Consider the following 18,328-nt stretch of genomic DNA (forward strand, 5'->3'; position numbering starts at 1 on the left):
CTCAGGAAAAAAAGAAAATCCATTAGTCTTCAGTTTTACTATGGTGTAAATGAGATGAAATCAGACCCACAAAGTGGTCAGATTTGATCTAGTTTCCTCCATGGTAGGACAAAACAGTCCCATTTCCACTATCTTCTTATCTCAGGGAAAATAATGTTATTATCCAGATGTTTAACATAGGTTCTTAACAGTAAAGGCAAGACTTACTTTAGAGTGGCTGAACACATCTACTTTAAATCTACTAAGACCTACTCTTTAAAACCCATCAAGGAGAAAATGTGCAATTAAGCATCTGACTATTTAGTCAAGCATGGAAACAAAGAGCCGGAACTTTGTACTTAGTTTTCCCAGGTAGCACTGTTAATTTAGGCTACAGCACTCTCACCACCTGCCCCAGTCCCTGGAACACAGTCCATCTGATGCAAACAGTCCTACTGTACCTGAGATATTTCTTCGGTGTTTGATGTCTTCAGGGAAGATGAATAATTACTATTTCTATATGTAAACAAATATGGATTTTCCTGCAGAGTGAAGAGAGCATGTTTACCAACACTAGCAGAAACGGAGTCAGCTGATGTTAAAGTATTTTGGCTACATTTTCAAAGAGAAAAAAAATAATCTTTACAGTATTAATTTTTAAATGAACATTGCATTAGTGAAGTAAACCAGGTTAGACCTGAAAGTTAAGCCCTGGTCGGAAGCTTTGCCCTAGGTATGCTCTAGGCACAGCACCACCTCTTGCCTTAAACCTAATATCAAACAAAACACAGAATTCAATTTCCTTGATGTTTTAATTGCTATTTAGCAGTTTTTGGATGCCAGTAGTATTTTATCATTATCAAATTATTAAAGTCAGAGTTTAAATGCAAAAACATTCAAGAACATGTTCTTTGAACCTGAGATATTACTGGACTATTGACAGCTCCAGGAAGTAGAACAGGTAAACCTAGCAGCAGAGTCAAATCACAGAAAGTCTAGCTTACATAAAATAAATGGAATCAATTTTATTTGTGAGATTTTTTAATACTGATAATGCACCTCATACCTGTAATTAATAAAATCAGATTAGCTAGATATGTTTTGAATCAAAAAAATCTGACACAGATGATTTAATTGATTTTTTTCACAAGTTCTTGTTTTCAGTTTCATCTGTCAACGAACCTTAAGAACACTCAGTTTTTGGCAGCACAATATCTTGGGCACATGCATATTCCCAAGAACTTCAGAAAACAACAATAACATTTGGAAACTTGGAAATTCTGCAGAGTGAATAAAATCTCAAAATGATAAGGAAGCCCTTTTACCTGAGATGGACATTGGACCTGAACAATTTCTGTGACACCATAAGGCTGCTTCTGTCCAACTGGCTGCATCTGGAAAGGGAGAGAACAGGGGAATTGTACACATGCTGTGTGTGGGAGGGAAGGGAGAACAGCATCAATGTGAAGGTTCTAATGCCTAGAGTCTTCCATCAGGTTCATATATATATATTTAAACATATATATTTAAAAATTTCTTTTGTTTATGATAAACATTTATCTATGCATAACATATCACATGTATACCTATGAAATCAAGGAGCTGAAAACAAGGCATCTCACACATGCAGACTGTCCTCCCATTGTCATTAAGACTTCCATCCACACATAACTCTGCTTTTGGGAATGTTGACCCTGTAAGTGTTGCTCATTTTTCCTACCTTCCAGAACTGTTTCATTATCTACATCTTCATACATGTTAGGCAACATCAAAAGGTGCACTCCAGCTCCACGTAGAGGCTTAACAGCATTTACATTTGTTGGCCTTCTTGTAATAAGATGGAAAAGGGATTATTGTAATGAAAAATTATGGAATGATCCAAAACTCAATACTGACAACACAAAGGGGCAAATACCACAAAGAATCACTTCACCTGTTCAGGCAGCTTGCTGGGTGTTAATTAAATTGCAATCACACACAGAGGAATTGGCTGACAGTTTAGATCCCTCAGTGTGTGTCTGCTCAGTTTGGCACCACAGCAGCTGCTAGAAGCTTCAGTCTACATAATAAACACGATAGAAAGGACTGGAAAATACAACAGTAGCAGGCTTGATGTTACCAATACACTCTGGGCAGTAACGTTATATTCTATTTGGGTTGTTCCACCAGTGAAAATAACGAGAAGATTCAGAGTTTATATTCTTCTAGAGAAACATTAAAGAAACAGTCTGTGTTATACTGTGTATGTGTGTGTGAGAGAGAGAGGAATAAAGGAATAAGAGGGATAAAAACTATTTAAATACATTCTTGAAAGAAAATATATACTTCCAGCACAGAATCATCCCGCAGAACACGGGACAACGGGGTATTTCTTGGCTGGAAATCAATTTCAAACAAGTATTAGACACGTGTACGTTGTTGGGATTTGGGTGATGAGAACAAATTTCTCCAGAAGGTAGTAAGTTCCAGATGGCTCAGACGCACTGTTCTTCTAGCAAAGACCGACAGCTCCTGTGCAGCACAGCTGCAGGATTCTGGTTGGGAAATGTGGCGCCAAATCTGTATTGTGGTCAGAAAAAATCCTCCCCTGGATTCCAACACATCTGTCATGCAGGCTGCTTGGTGTGCCGGTCTGCTCTGGTACTGCAGCAGGTTCTAAGTCAGTGTAAACCCCTGAACACAGCAGGGAGGCAGAGGCAGCCTCCTGGTGTTGTTCCCTCCCATTCAGGTCCTTGCCTGGTTTCATTGTCTCTCTTGCTTGCACCATAGGATTGTTTTGGTTTGGGGTTTTTTGTTACACAGAAGAATGGCAAAAGAAAAGAAGCTTTTAACACACATGAAAGGAGCTTTGCCCCAGATATACATCCAGAGGTAAAATTGTAGGCATTTACCAAAATCAATCAGCCAGCCTCTCTGTGGTAAACATCAAAGCTGTCCAAGTAAACAGCCAACCTCTCTCAGCTTTTCCAAGCTGCCCAAAGTCATTTAGCTGACTGTTCTCTGGTGTGCTTAGCATATGAATTTCACTGCTCCTGGAGAGCTCAAACTGTTTTGGTAAAATATCCAGCCCTGCCTAGAACAAGCCCTCAGCCCCTGCTAGCTCAGCTTCTTTTCAGACAGGCTGAATTGCAGCCCTGTGGCCAATTGCCACTAGATTTTCAAGGTTTTGCCCTTTGGACAATAAGCAGATATTTATTCCAGGAGGCTGATATCAAGCTGCAAAACAAGGTAAAGGCAGCCTGGCAGAGGGCAGGAGGAGTCTCACTCTGCTATCTTTCCTGCTTTACAAATCACGATCTTAACTTCCAATCAACTCCTAAGACTGCATCTTAACTTCCAATCAGCTCCTAAGACTGCATTATGGTTTGTTTTTTCTTTAAAGAAGTCAGCATAAACTATTAGCTGGACTTCCCAGAAGAACTTGAGTCACCTTTATCAGGTGAGGACACCTGCCAGTGCTTTTTATGCTGAAAGCATCTTTCATATCTGTCTTTACACCACAGCAGAATACCATCACAAGCAAGCAAGAAATCAACACACAGACATTCTTTTCTGATGACTGCCATCTGTACGATGAAAATTCCACTAAATCAAAGAGGAGTCAGAAAAACAGATGGGAAAATGAGTTGAAGGGAATGCTGCCATTCCTATTGTCTTCCTTCACACCTGTGGCAAGATATGGTTTTGCCTCATTTTGCTCTTCCTTCAGATCACCTAGGCTGTCTCCTCACTAGAAGAATCACCTCACATTGAAGAAAAACTCTGAAATAAAGCAAATTTACTATTTGTCTCCTTTATGACAGTCTTTTGGTGGCTCCACAGCAGGCTCACCAGCTGAGTCTGGTTTACTGGCCCTAACGCAACCATCCCTAAAAGCACAACTTCATTTTGCTTACGGTTTTTCATCTCTGCTGTTTCCACAAAATGCTCCTAGTAATTTAAGTGACAAGAATAGACTAACATGCCAAAGAATGGCTTGCTCAAGGACAGAGCACAGTTGGATAAATAAAGCCTGTGCAGAGAAGGTTTAGAGACAGAAAAATGAAGCAGAAGGAAAAAGGAAGGCTCTTCTGCTGGCAGAAGCTGCAAATAAAAAAATGTCACCTGAAAGGACAGAAAGAATTTGTTGCAATCTTGGTGTAAGAATTTGAGAGGGCAGAAAAGAGAAATCAGGACTGAGTTGACTGACTATGTCTGCACAAGTCATTGAACTTCAGAAGATAAATCCTGACCCTCTCCCCTTCTACAGAGCCTGGATTTGGAGGAGTTAACACACTTGTTTCAGAAGGGGATGATACTTTCACAACTCCTTATAAAGAATATTCAAGATGCCTAGTATTGGATTCTGCATGAATTGGAATCTAAAAGCTGGACAGAAAGAGGCCATGAGGAGAAAAAGAAAAAAACAATGTGCTAAGGTTTAGACTTGGAAAAAAATGAAAGGAAAGCCCATCAGAAGCACATGAACTCTGCTAATTGCAGTGTCTGGTAACAGAAAAGGACATGACTCAAAGTTGGAGGTCAGCTTACCACTGATAAGCCCTAGAAAACATATTAGTTTACGCTGATCTATTTGCCATAGTTAGATGGATCTCAGAATCCAACACATTTGGTTCAACTGGCCCCAAACAATTCCTGCTGGAGAGACACAAAATGGGCTGGCAAACTGGTGGCACTGTGGTTCCTTTCCAGTCAGAATCACTCCTTTTCTGGTCTAGCTAAAAAAATATTCAGCGTTTCATTTCAAAAATTTGCTGATGGAAAAACTGTGCTAAGCAGACATAAAGGACCACTTTTCACAGCAAAGTGAATGTTCAAACTTAGAGTGGATTGCTCCCAACTAGCAATGGTTAGTATCTGAGGATATGCCATTGCTTTCTAGTATCCTATAGGTCACGTTTGGGTGACTGTAATTGTGTGATCCAGATAAATATCTCCAACGCCGATGAGGACAGACACAGGCAGGTAAAGTAACTCAGTTTCTATACAGAGAACTGCCAGAAACAGAGAAAATGTTTAACTGACATTTCAGGAATCTCACCTTCAGCATTTGCTTCGCTCATTCAACTAGTGAAAGTAATTGCCTAGTGGGAGTGAGGCAGAACAACAATAAAAGGTGCCAATACGCATCAATCAGGAATCTATTTTATGATAGAAGAACTGGGGTAAGAACTTTGACATTATCACAAGGAACATCACAGATAACAGCAAAGGAGATAACTGGAGCCAGCATGGCTGTTCCAAGGTCTTCTACTAACTAACTGAAGTCGTATTAACTATAACTAAAAGATAAGATCTTTTATTAAAGTGACGGTACCATATTTCTAGATATATAATCTGGTTGAATAGAAGCCTCTTCCTGCAAATCCTGATTCTTCAACTGATCAGGGATACAACAGCACTACTACTGCTAGAATTAGCATAAAAGGAAACAAGAATAGGAAACTGCATTATTTTATTTTTAAATGTGGTTTACTAAAAGGCAGTTGCAGTACAGTCTTTTTCCTTCATGCTTAGGATAAGTTAGACAGACACAGGAAAAATCAACATCCAAAACAACTGATATCAGGGCATATGCAAATATAATATACACTAAGCAGTAATATCTTCCTTGGGTCTCCTGAGTTCAAATCCACATGCCTATCTTTTTGTCTCATTCACATTGAAAAGCAACGCACGTTTCTTCGCTTGCCCCTACCCCTAATTTTAAGATGAAACACCTCTAGCTGTACATGCATCCATGCAGTCACACACACAAATGCAGGTCAAGCCTGCAGTGGGAAACAGCCTCCTATAGAACTGGTCATTGTGTTCAAGGTCGAGTGGGTCAGAATATCCATGTCTCTTTCAGACAATCTCTCCCACCTAGTAGAAGGCACCATTTGTTGGCTTTCCTCAGCTGGACAGGACATCCAACCCCTGAGGAAGTCAAAACAGCTCCTCAAGGTTATCTATCACGTTTTTACTACGAGCATCATCAGCAGAAAGATGATGGTTAAGGTGGAGACAACGGTACGAGACTCATTAGTAAAGGGTGCCAGGATAGAGAGGACACAGTAGACAGGAGTATAATTGCTATAATCCCAGTTAGGATGAGTCTCAGTTGTCCTGTGCTGTGCTGCCACAGAGGTAAGACTAGCAAAAGAAGGGTCTGTCACAGCTCATTTACTCCATGAGTCTTCCCAAAGGGCTACTTCGAAAACCTTTCTAAGAAGTTCTTGGCAGTAAGTAGCAGCCACTGAAAAGTGTGAGATTAGTCTTGGGAGTGTAGGGCATTTAGCTTTATTTCAAGAGTAGTCTCTCTGCACAGCTGGGGATAGAAGTCATGGGATAATTCTTATATTCTTTCTTCCACTGCCTCCTTACTACCCAAAGTCTGGCTGGTGTAGAGTTGCTACCAGGCAACCCTACTAAGTCCAGTAAGAAACAGTGTCTGTGGTATTGCTTACCATGTTGTTCCAGAGACTCACAGCCATGAAAATATAGTCTTCTAGAGTTTTCATTTGTGTCTTTGATGTGGCAGTCAAACCGTCCTTGCCCTGAAAGTATTTGGAGCACGAGAAAAGAATTAATAGTATGGAAAGATGAAATATTCAGCCACAAAAGTTTTCAATCTACAAAATAATATTCATATCCATAAGGAAATCAATCTCTTGTATTTTCTTTAAGCCACTTATTACTGATCTCAGTTACTACTAGTGTGTCAAGACAGAAAGATGCTGTTTTTGTAAATGATTGTTGCACATCAACAGGACAAGAACATCAGAGCAACAACACAGCATGATCACAACAGTGACATACAGCAGAGGAGAAAGACATACAGATGTGATCACTTCAATGATTTGGAATAAGCAACACTTCTAGCTAAAACACGCATTTGAAGAGTGCAAATATGCAGAATTTGCCTCAAGAGAACATGCTTAATTTTAAATTAAACGTAACTGCTGGAAGAGTTCGGAAGGTTACACATGGTGGCCTGCAGCCCTGTCACAAATCAGAAGAAATAAAGAATCCTCCTATGACATACAATGGCATTTAAAGAAATAACAGAGCAATTTATTAAGAGAAAAAAATAATGCCATGAAAGTTAGAAGTCTGTCATTTGCAGATAGATCAGCCATCAACAAAACAAGCCTGGTGAAAGATGACCCAGCAGTAAGAAGACATAGCAGGCTGTACACTTCCTGGAGGACAAATTTCTTCTTCCAGTTCACTTTGTTCTGATACTGAGCTGACGGAAGCAATGGAATTACCTCAAGTTCAAGGAGCTATTATGATGCTCAGAAACCAGACCATGACCTACCATTAACCTGTTCTATAAATAACCACCTCATGTGTTGGATTTTGATACCTCACTCTAAGTGAACTGTTATCTAGAAAGTAATATTTTCCCTCTTCATTGCCAGATCTTAAAGAGGCTTGACCTTTGCACTTCCCTTAAAAGATCACTCATGATAAAATCATGCCTGACATCCCAGGCAGCACTAGCTGTATTCATTCCCCATTGGTTATACCAGAGAAAAGTCAATTCTCAAGTTCCCAAACTGCATTAATCTCACCACAGGGAAATAAAAGTCCTTTCAAACACAGTTTACAAACACCTTTGTCTTTTGTCCCTCTAACCCTTTTTAAATAGTTCATATTATCCACTTTTTGCCTTCATTACCAAACACATGAGCATGATCAGTGATTAGCAGCACTGACAATATCCAGACACTTGTGACCTAGGCTGCAGAGGCCCATAACTTGATTTCTCCAGGAATATAGCATTAAAAAAACACAGGATCTCTGGCTGGAGTTGTTTGAAGCAAGTTCCACTCTCAGGACCTCTGTATTTGATCCTGATGTGTGTTCTTCCTGTGCCTGATTACCCTTGTCCTCTAGCATTACACACAGTGTAGACAGGAAAGTCAGCTAAATATTGCACTCAGTCTGAGCAGACTCAAAGCAGAAAGAAAGAAACAACTTGAGTGTACTCACCTGTCTGAGCAGCAGATTTCTTTCTTGGAGAGAAGGCTGAAGAACAACAGTGAAGTCATCCCTCTGATCAAACCTCTCGGATTCCAATAGTTTTTCCCAAGCATCCTAAATATACAACCATTTAATCAGATGAGTACTATCAGATAGAGTCTAATATATGTGCAATTCATCAGGGCTTAAAGTAAATTGAAATTATCCCCATCTCTAATAAACCACAAAAATAAAATTGTGTAATCGAGAACAAAGACAGTAATTTAATGAAATCTACTTACACAACAACTAGAAAATCCTTGTAACAGTGAGAAGGACACATTGGTTTACCACAATTTTCTTTGAAAGGGTAGCAAGCTAAGCAAGGCAATGAAATGTCATGTTTATTACTTCCCTGACATGTTTAAAAGGAACTCCAGCAGAACTGTCTTTGTCTTAACAGAAAGTTTGCCTCTTCTAAATCATGAGATAGGTTACTGGACAAGATGGATCATTTCTCTGATGGGATATGACAAATCGTAGCTTGCCAAAAGCTATAATAGCCATTTAAAACTTCAAGCGATTCTAAGATCACGCAGGTATAGAGAGAACTTATCATCAATATTCCTGATGTAAGAAAAGGGGTCAGAACTGTTAGGGATATGTGGTAAAAAAGCTGCTACTCAAGTTCCTCACTGCTATTCCTCATTTTAGTCCAATCTGGAAAATGAATAGATGTGTCTAGCAATAGGAGAGCCAAACAACACGGAAGATGCCATACCTGATAGGACCACCTCAGTATGTTATCATCTAATGTGAAGCGTTCACCCACACAACTGCACTGATTCCTGTCTGGACTGCTGCCGAAAAGAACGAAAAACATTAAAGACATTATGAACTTTTGATAAACGAGACAGATAACATGAACTCTTTTAAACACTGACACCCACATATTGAAGATTAAATTGTTGCATATGTAGAGAAAGTTACATGGAACACGTTGATTGTTTGATATAAACATAGAATGATCTATATTTCCATGTCCAGAGCTTTGAATCGCTTCTTGATTTGAAAGCCTAGTCCAATGGCAAGTATGCTAGACTTGGACTAGCCCAGGGTCTCACAAGCTAGCAGCATGGCCAAACTTAAAATAGCAGCTACACTAGTTTTCAAACATTTCCCTCTCTATAGTCATGCAGTAAAAATGAAAAAAAAAATTCAAAATACTCCCACAGGAACTTTTTCCTTAGTGTTTGGCATCAAGCTTCCTTAGTATTCTGCCTTTCAAAATGTGGGTGGAAGCTCAATGTCACAAAAGGTTGTACATGCTGTCGGACAGCTAAGCAATCTCAGTCAGATTTCTGACCTGGAAGGTGAGATGTGCATGCTGCATATTTTTGCAGCTAGTTGGAGAACTCTTAGAGCTCCCAAGGTTGTAGACAGGAACAATACAAGATACATAAGACACATGTAAGATTAACCAGGTTCCAGCAAAGATATACTCAGTTGAAAATTTCTGAATGGACTGGGATCTGAGAATTCTTTTGTAGGGTTTTCAGATATAAGCAATAAGTACATGTGAGGACTAGATTCAGGTTTTTTCACAGAACTCTAGCTAAACCCATAAAATGAGAGTTTTCTGTTAAAGTGTTATTATCACTACTTGTGAGTGAAAGAATTTTGAACTGAGGACCAGAGCTTCTTACCCAAGCCTAACAGAAGAACCTCCTAAAATACTTGAAGAGAGTTCCATGACTAAAAACAGGGTTCACGCATTACTTTCAGTGCAGACACTCCTAGTTAGTTAAGAAACTAATAAGGGAAGGAACTGTAATTCATTATTATGTCCCAAACTTCAATGCCTAAAGTTCAGTACTGACATGGGAGTGAGAGTGTCAACCACTATTATTCTCTTAAACTCCTGAAATTTGATATTTTTGTATGGGTTTATGCTTTTCTCTCAAAGCACCATTCAAAATGAGGACTTAGTGGCCAAAAGCTGAGGCTCTTATCTGGGAAAAGCTCTGTGCTTAAGGCTAAGTTTACCAAACAATAAAGCACAAGATTTGCAAACTGGTGGAACCGTTCAACCAGATTAACACAGCTACGAACACAGAATGTGACAATGAGAAAGAAAATTGCCTTAAATAAAAAAGGAAATATACAAATTTCTCAGAGGATAAAACCAGATCTATTTAATTTTATTTTCAAGACCTTGAATACGTGACAAGGCTGTATTCCTAAATCCATCTTTTCCATGTTTCTCACATTTTTCCCTTTAATGCCTGTGCAGGAGAAATAAGCAGAGAGTTCTGTGCAGTCACTTTTGACAAGGAAAGCTTCTCCTCTGCTTGTACTTGTTGTTAAGTACATGGGTACGTAGCAGCCAGACCTCTTCCCCCATTCCACCAGAACATGTCTGAGACTGTACACATGCAAAGCTTGTGAAACACTTCAGGATGACTATATTTGTACATATGGTGTCTTATGCCACGAGCACAGGAAAAAAAATTACTGTGGAGTAAGATGGAGCGTAATCTCATCAGCTGTAAACTACTCCACCATAACAGCCCATGTGCACACTCCTACTCCATACTAAATTGGGACAAACTACTCACACACTTGTTACAAAGTACCAAGACAAGGAGAGAGATGGATGCTGTTATTATAAGGAACTGACAAGTTGGATGTTATCCATCCTACCATATCCTAAGCTCAAAAAGTAGCTTTCCAATAGCCTGATCCTGTAAGATCAGTTACTCATTCTGTGAACATTGATACCTAGAAGCTTAAACCTCTGAAGTGCCTACAGTGTTTTCGACTTGAGAGTTGCAGAACACAAATAGTACATATATATATATATATATATATATATATATATATATATAGTGAATATATAGGGAATAAAAAAAACGAGGATAGCTAGACTGTGCAGCCTCCTGACCATAATCTCAGTACTGGGTCTGGCTGGGATGGAGTTAGCTTTCTTCATAGCAGACCATACCATGTTTGGGATTTGTGGCTAAAGCTGTTGATAACACACCAGTGCTTTAGCTCTTGGTGAACAGAGCTTGTACAGCGTCGAGGCTTTCTCTTTTTCCCCTCACTCTGACCTGCTATGTAAATATGCTATCCATCTTGACAGGATAAAAAGTACCTACCCTCCCTAGTAAAAAAAAATATCTTTCTGAAAGAGTTTATCGGAAACAAAGTGAAGATTTAAAATCTTTTACATACTTCTGTAGTAACGGCAGAAAAACTGTTCGCAGGACTCTGGCTCAGTTATAAAATCAATACATATACATAGCTATGTGTTGAACACCAGCAGGAGACACAACTTAAAGAAAGCTGCTACCTGGCATTACTGTAATCTTGGCACGCAGGAGAGGCAGTTGCGAGCTCAGTGGAATCCACTAGATTTATGAAGGCCTTGGGAACCTGCAGTAATAAAGTAAAAATTAATCATGGTAATTTTGCTATTAAAGATCAGCAAGTGGCAATAACAGTAGATCATGTCTACAGCTTCCCAAGCCTGGGATTCTGCCTGAATAAAATCAATGATCTTTGCCAATTCTGCCCTGAATCCTGTTCCTGTGCCTGCCATCTAGGCTGATCATTTATGGAGTACTTGTGACCATGATTTCTTGACTGAGACATAGCAATTAATTTTACATAACCAAGATGGCCACCAGCCAGCTAAATTGAACTCAAATGAACTAGGAACTACCATTTTTGTGGCAACACACCAATGCAAAGCCAGGGATGAAACATGCTGTATAATAGCACAAGCACTCATGCAACCCACCTCACCCCTCCCCCAAGCAGAAAGCAATCTTTTGTTTACATAATGATATTTCACTTTTACAAGTGCACATAAACAGATTCTGGAAATAATAATGGAGAGAATCTGAAGAGAATACGTGGGTGGAACTTCACCCATGCGCAGCATTTGTTGAAGTCAGTCGGAGAAAAACAAGTGCTTGTGGCCTGATGCAATCAAACTGTAACAGGTTTAGAATTCACTGTAGGCCTTTGATGCAGCATAACAAAATTATTTGAAAATACTATTGAAATAATTCAGATAAACAGTTTATACTCTGCTTTAGTAGTGATCTATCCTTGTCTACTCTACTATTTGTTAACAGACCAAGACGCACCACAGAACACTTCCCAGAAACCATCCTAGATAAGCAGATAATTCTTCTCTCAGCCAGTTAGAAAACCTTGAGAAAGGTTGAGATCTTAAAATGAACACATAGTGCGAAAAAAAGATCCATTACACTTATTTTAATTTTCTCTGGTCTGTAAAAGTCATCACTAGGTAATTAGCAGCCTGTACACTGCTTACGTGTTCCACATATCCAGTAATCAGATTATCAGTTATTTTCACCAAGAGTCCCATTAAGCATGACTTTCAGGCCTAGACAGGTGTACTCTGTTTTTCATAGAAATCACTTTAAAATTACTTTAAAATTACTTAAAAATTTAAGTACTTGAAAATTACTTCAAGAAAGATTGAGTGGTACATCAACTTGTATTGCAAAATAGAACAGTCACCCATCCCTTCTTTCTGCTTGTGTGCATCAGCTTTTTAAAACCGTGAGTAACACACTTGGTGAAAACAAATGAGGCCAGTGGGTTGGAGTCAATGAGGTTGGTGTTCTAAGACACATGAAGAGTGGTACCAGCCCCAGCCTAGTAAGGGAGACTGGAAAAATACGCAAAGGATTCAGCTATTTGGGGTTGATGAATACATCTTACCTTCTTAGACAAGAAATCCAAGACAGTTTTAAGTTTTTCCAGGTTTTCCAATGTGCAGTTCTTCTGTAAATGAGATGAGAAACGCCATCAAAACTAGTAGAAAAAACAAAGTTATCCATTTCCTGTAAGTCACAAACCCCATGTGTTGAGCTGTGTACTGAAGGGTTATTAAGAACCACTATAGTCAGAATTCAGCCTTAGATAACAACAGTAACATGGAACTAATTTAACTGCCTATAAATAGACAACTTGACATATATATATATATATATATATATATATATATAAAGACAAGGATGCAAAAGAAAAAGTATCTTTATACTTGAAGGTGGAAAACAGTTGTTCCACTAAGGCATCTTAGACTTGAGATGACAAATGTACATAAATACAACACACAGTGGACCAGGAGTTTACATCACCGGATAGAACCATTCCAACATCCCAGACCTATCTACTCCTTTGGTTCACTGTGGCAGAGAGCACAGTATGGGAAAGCATCTTAACCATCTGCCTTGACTGCTAAACCACCCCACTAAACACTTACCAGTTGTGTGGAAGCACAGGAGGAACATGGGTTTTCAGCACTAAAAAACACTGTGATTAGTTTCCAGTCATTTTGGAAGTCCATCAACTGGGAGAAAAAAAAAAAAAAAAGGAATAGGATGAGAGCAGATCTATTTGTTACTTTCCTTTCTCACACATGATTTGCTATAGCTTTAAATCAGCAAGGCCATGCAGTAGTCCACGGCCCATCCCTGGCCATCTCATTCCCTTCCATTTGACAATCCATGCAGTTTTTCCCTAGAGGAGACACTAAATGGATGGTTAGGCAGCCAGTGCTGCAATTATCAGATGCTGTTGAATGCACATATACAAAAAGCTCAGGATAGAGCCTGAAATTGCTGTTGCCAGTGGAGACTCTATTGGAAAAGATGTGCATGAAGAAGTTAGCACAAAGCTTGACATTGCTTCTTTCCATCACTGTGGCAGCTTACCAGCAGGGTTAAGGTTCCTGAACTGCTGAGAATGGATCACATCAGTGGGACGTGGATGTTTTTAACTGGAGTTAAAAATCTGAGAGCTAGAGCCCTGCTTGCTTATGCTATGTTTATTAGTCAATTCTCAATACTCTTGAAGAGCATTGGTTAGAACCACACAGTTCCACAAAAATGTATGCCAAATCCACATACAAACAGTCTGATGGGCTCCCTGTGGAGTGAAGAGGCAGCAGCAGAATTGCCTTGGCAATTACATTTTCCCATTATTTCAAGACCATTTTACAAAATAACATTTTGTAATGGCTTGTGGTTACGAATAAAAGACAAAATGAATGCTTAAAACTCCAGGATGGGATTTACAAAGCACTCAGCCAGGATCAGCCAAAGCACATCTAGGCCTTTACTGTCCTTTTAGAAAATATGTTCTTAAGAGACCAAAAAAGAACTGAAGAGACAAATACTAAGAATTATTATTTTGGGTTGGCTTCTCAGAAACACTGGCACAGTTACAGAGTGTAGCTAGCACAGGTCTCACATCCTTAGCCAACAGAAAATAAATATTGGCTTCTCTACCAAGCTCTTCAGTCACTCTGATAAATGTAAACAGGGTAGGGTACTTTCAAGAACAAAACTCTTTACTTGAAAGGTACAGGAAGACCAAAGTCTGTTAACCTCAAAAACCAGCATTTTCTGCCTTTTTCTGCTTCAACATCATGCTTTCTAAATTGTCCTGTGCTTTAAACAAACCTGATTCTCTTTCATGAGCTCCACTATTTCTTCAGCTTGATGCAGGAGGTCTCTGAAAAGCAGAAAGGAAGAGAGAAACTATGAAAGCATCAGTAAGGGTAAAGCTTAGGCTAATTTTTTTACCATTAAATTGAACGACATTTAAGGCTTCAGGTTAGATTAATCTTTTCTCCCCTAAATGTGTTAAGATTAGACATCTGTGCTACACAGAGAGCCTGGGATGATTAGCTCATATTCAGGTATCTCACTTTTAGACATGTGCACTTAGGTGAAAATAGCAGATACAGCTTGGTAGGCACACTTCTAATTCTATTTGAGCCAAAAATTTATTTTTCAGCAGTAAAGAGGAGACCTGATGTTAAATCAGGTGATCCAGACCCTAAAGCACACACTGGGCTTTGTTTGTCCCTATTCTGAGAGGTGGAAATTGAGCAACAGTGGCAGGGTCTGTCCCTGGACTGTTTATGCTGCCTCTGTTGGTACTGAACATATTCTGTGTCCAGTGAAGTGCTCCAGCATAAAAGGCTTACATCCTCCACCTTTCCAGCTGTAAATTTGTAAATCAGCTGTAAAACCACCCAGCGAAAAGCCCCTCAGACTTACTTACATGGCTTGACTGTCTGACGTTGTTCCCACTGTGTCAGGCAGAGGGGACAGGTGTAGGACCGTGGGATTAAAAGTCCTAATGAGACCTGAATGACACAACACAGGTTAGGTGATTTCTGTGTCCAGTGGATTACTACTCTGCTGTTTCATTATAAACCCAACTAAAACAGTCAGACATGTAAAATCTGATGATCTTTTGGCAGACGTGGGAGGTATGCCCAAGGCCCTCTGCAGTTGTTCTTCCTGGTCTTGCTCTTCACCTTCCGAAGTTAAGGCTTCATGTCCGAATTTGCCTCCAGACTCAGGGTCGAAACCTCCATTCCCATCTCTCAAGTAGTGTAGGTGGTCTTAAACATAGGCAGCTGTAGAAATGAAGCTACTGGGAAGGGCTACCCAGAGACAGCCTCCTGAAGAACTGATGAGTTGACAGGTTTTAAACCCCTTTCACAGGAAAATAGAGGTGATTTCAAGGTGTTAAGGCACTAGGAACATGATTTGGAGGGGAGGATCATGGAACTATATGTTACTCAGCATTTCAGTGGACCTGAAGGTTTTACTTGCACTGCCCTTCAAACAAGTAAAGGCTGCCTTCAGAGCCAGCTGGAACCAGCTGACACATGATGAATTCAGAGACGTGGTGCATCTATGTGGCCCCCGTGTAAATCCTAAACACATGGCAGCACTGGACAGGCAAACCCACACAAGATTTCACCTGTAGAGACTGTATTATGGGTAGTAACAGCAGCCCAAAACCCTCAGCTGGGCATTTAGGACTCTTGCAGTAGCCTGTGGCACACCTTCTTCACAACTATTAGCCTACCCAGGTGGTCTCTCTGATGCCAGCACAGGTAACCCAGGCTGATTGCACCCATGTACCCCAGCTACACTATCCCTCATGTGTCCCCTACTCCCCTGCAGTGTGCTTGTGCTGCACCTGCTCTGCAGCCCAGCAGAGCCCTGGAGCTCCTGCCAGCGAGCTGTTAAATCAATTTGCTCAAGTTTTAAGTGTGACAGCAAGACGCACCTGCTAAAGTTTCCACGCTTACTTCAAGGAAGCTTTTTCCTGTGCTATAGAAAGGGAAGAGAAAACAGGAAGTTCCTGTTATTCCATTTCTCAAAGAAAAATTCTATTACAGCACAACCACAATTTTGTATTAGTTATGCTCCATCTCAGAGTGTGTATTCATGGCAGCTGCTCAAAGTAAGAATGGGGCCTTTCTTTCCCCAAAACTGTCATGTCATCAGCTACTGCTGAGTAAGAACACTCGCAGATCTCATTTTTTCTGTCTCTGTAAGCTCTGCATGTTGCAGTACTTGTGCTTAAGCGTAAGTACAAGTGATGCAGGGACCTCCCTGTGTACATCCAGATACAAGTGGACACAGGTGTTTATGCAATCATAGGGAAAATTAGTCTTTTAAAGTTTATCAGTGCAGGGCTAAATCCTCATCTGGAATTCTGTGACTCAAGAGCTACACAGACTTTCAGCTACAAGGTTTAGCCACATGTTCACTCATTGATTCAGATCTGCTAAAGGGGCATGGAAGAAGAAAATGGGGTAATGCTTGTCTATGAAGCACGGGGAATCAGTCAAACAGAGGTCAGAGTATCAGGACTCCTTCTTTGCTTTGATAAATCCCTATTTTCTGATCTCTAAGTAGTGAATTTTTTGATATTTACTACCTAGGATTCATCATGTAGCAATGATTCTTAATCAAGGCTGTTGCAGCCCTGAGGTAGTTCTATATCTTGCATAAGTACAAAGAATTTCTGTTACCTAAGGACAGAGAAAGTTACAGTGTCTCAAAATCCTTTATATTTTAAATAGACTTTCTCCTCCTCTGTAGAAAACAATAATAAGAATTGCTTGGGCCTAATTCCTGCACTGTGATACTGTATAGCTTAGTATAATGACACTTGTAAATACTACTAGTTTATTGTTACCTTTGGAGTAAATCCTCAACAGATCCTGGTGCCTGTAAACAAAGAAGCCATAAGAATAACATTAAACAATGAAGTGTAAACTAGACCTACATATGCTGTTCCCCTTCCGTATTCCACTCCTGTTATAGATAGTATTGTTTTCTACATTGTGTTGTAATCAGTCACAGATTTAAATTATTTTCCAAAGCTTCCTTATTACAGTGTATTTTTATAGTCTTGTAAACCTTTCTTAGTTTCTGCTTGCTTTTTTTTTTTTTTTTTTACATACAGCTTCAAATAAAGTTTAAATAGTTGAAATCAAATGCCATCAAATGAAATGCTGTTCTAAACCAAATTTCTCCGTACCCGCTTCTACTCTTTTTCAACAAGGGACATGACTTGAAGTAATTTAAATAATTTACATGGATGGCACTTAGCCAGAATGGTGTCTGTTAAAAAAAAAAACCACCACACTTAAGATCAACAGAGGAACTTCACTAATTTCAGAGAGTTTGAAGAGGAAACAATGACATCTGTTTGCTCTAGGAAAGCAGACATTTCTGAAAAGATTATTTATGATTTGCTATGGCACCATCCACTAGCAACAAAGACATTGGCCCTTGCTCTAAAGGGCCACGCATCTGATATAGATGAAGTACCTTTGCATTCAGAACAACTATTTTCTTCAAAAGAAAGAGGTACTCACAAGCAGACCAGGAGTGCTGATTTTCTAAGAGAAAAGTATGATGTCTTGATGAATACCATCTCAAAGCTGCAAGTTGTTTAGGGATAAGGGAGAATCTCCCCTATTTTTCAGAGCTGCAGCCCTGGCAATGGCTATAAATTTTTGCTCCACAGGCATTTTTACACTTCCTCAAAGCCTGAGAATTGTGGTTAAATGTTTTCAATTTGCCTTTCAACTAAGACAAGTAAAGATCATTCAGTTCCGGCTGCAGATTAGATTAGAAAAGCGGGAGAATTTTACCCAGTGATCTATACATCAGAAGCAAATCTTTGTGATCCTTGTAGACCTCATGCCTTCTAGATAGGAAACCAGTCTCTATAGAAAGCACTCAGTGAGATTGAAAATCAACCACATTTCTCAACAATTTGTACTTGTTCCAGTTTGAATTTTCCCAGTTTTTTCTTCCAGTTATCCAATCTGTTACGCTCTTTGTTAGGAACATCCAAGCACTCTAATCAAATATCATGGTTCTCTGCAAGAGCGCTGTGATCACATTTCCTCCTGCACGAAGTCAGCTGGCTATTTTTAGACTCAGGGTATACTGGAACACTGAACAGCAGGTATTTCCAGTCATTTTTTCCACCAGAAGTCTTTGATGCTCATGGAAAAATTCAAGTCCTG

At 39.6% G+C, this 18,328-nt stretch overlaps 1 protein-coding gene across 1 annotated transcript in view; it reads right to left on the minus strand.

Annotated features, from left to right (window-relative positions):
* PLB1 (phospholipase B1) overlaps window positions 1-18,328 on the minus strand; it is a 93,193-nt gene that overhangs the window by 56,627 nt on the left and 18,238 nt on the right. Inside the window, exons 6-17 of the mRNA XM_027898240.1 lie at window positions 16,984-17,015; window positions 16,066-16,109; window positions 15,043-15,127; window positions 14,436-14,487; window positions 13,235-13,321; window positions 12,691-12,753; window positions 11,285-11,367; window positions 8,711-8,789; window positions 7,960-8,064; window positions 6,429-6,518; window positions 1,305-1,373; window positions 441-521 (exon numbers count right to left, since the gene is read on the minus strand). Coding sequence (XP_027754041.1) covers window positions 441-521; window positions 1,305-1,373; window positions 6,429-6,518; window positions 7,960-8,064; window positions 8,711-8,789; window positions 11,285-11,367; window positions 12,691-12,753; window positions 13,235-13,321; window positions 14,436-14,487; window positions 15,043-15,127; window positions 16,066-16,109; window positions 16,984-17,015 — 870 coding nt within the window. The remainder of the gene's footprint in view (window positions 1-440; window positions 522-1,304; window positions 1,374-6,428; window positions 6,519-7,959; window positions 8,065-8,710; window positions 8,790-11,284; window positions 11,368-12,690; window positions 12,754-13,234; window positions 13,322-14,435; window positions 14,488-15,042; window positions 15,128-16,065; window positions 16,110-16,983; window positions 17,016-18,328) is intronic.

The sequence above is a fragment of the Empidonax traillii genome, unplaced genomic scaffold (genome assembly GCF_003031625.1).
Source record: "Empidonax traillii isolate 1590-97213 ecotype Southwest subspecies unplaced genomic scaffold, ASM303162v1 scaffold586:size682069, whole genome shotgun sequence".
NCBI classification, from domain to species: Eukaryota; Metazoa; Chordata; class Aves; order Passeriformes; family Tyrannidae; genus Empidonax; species Empidonax traillii.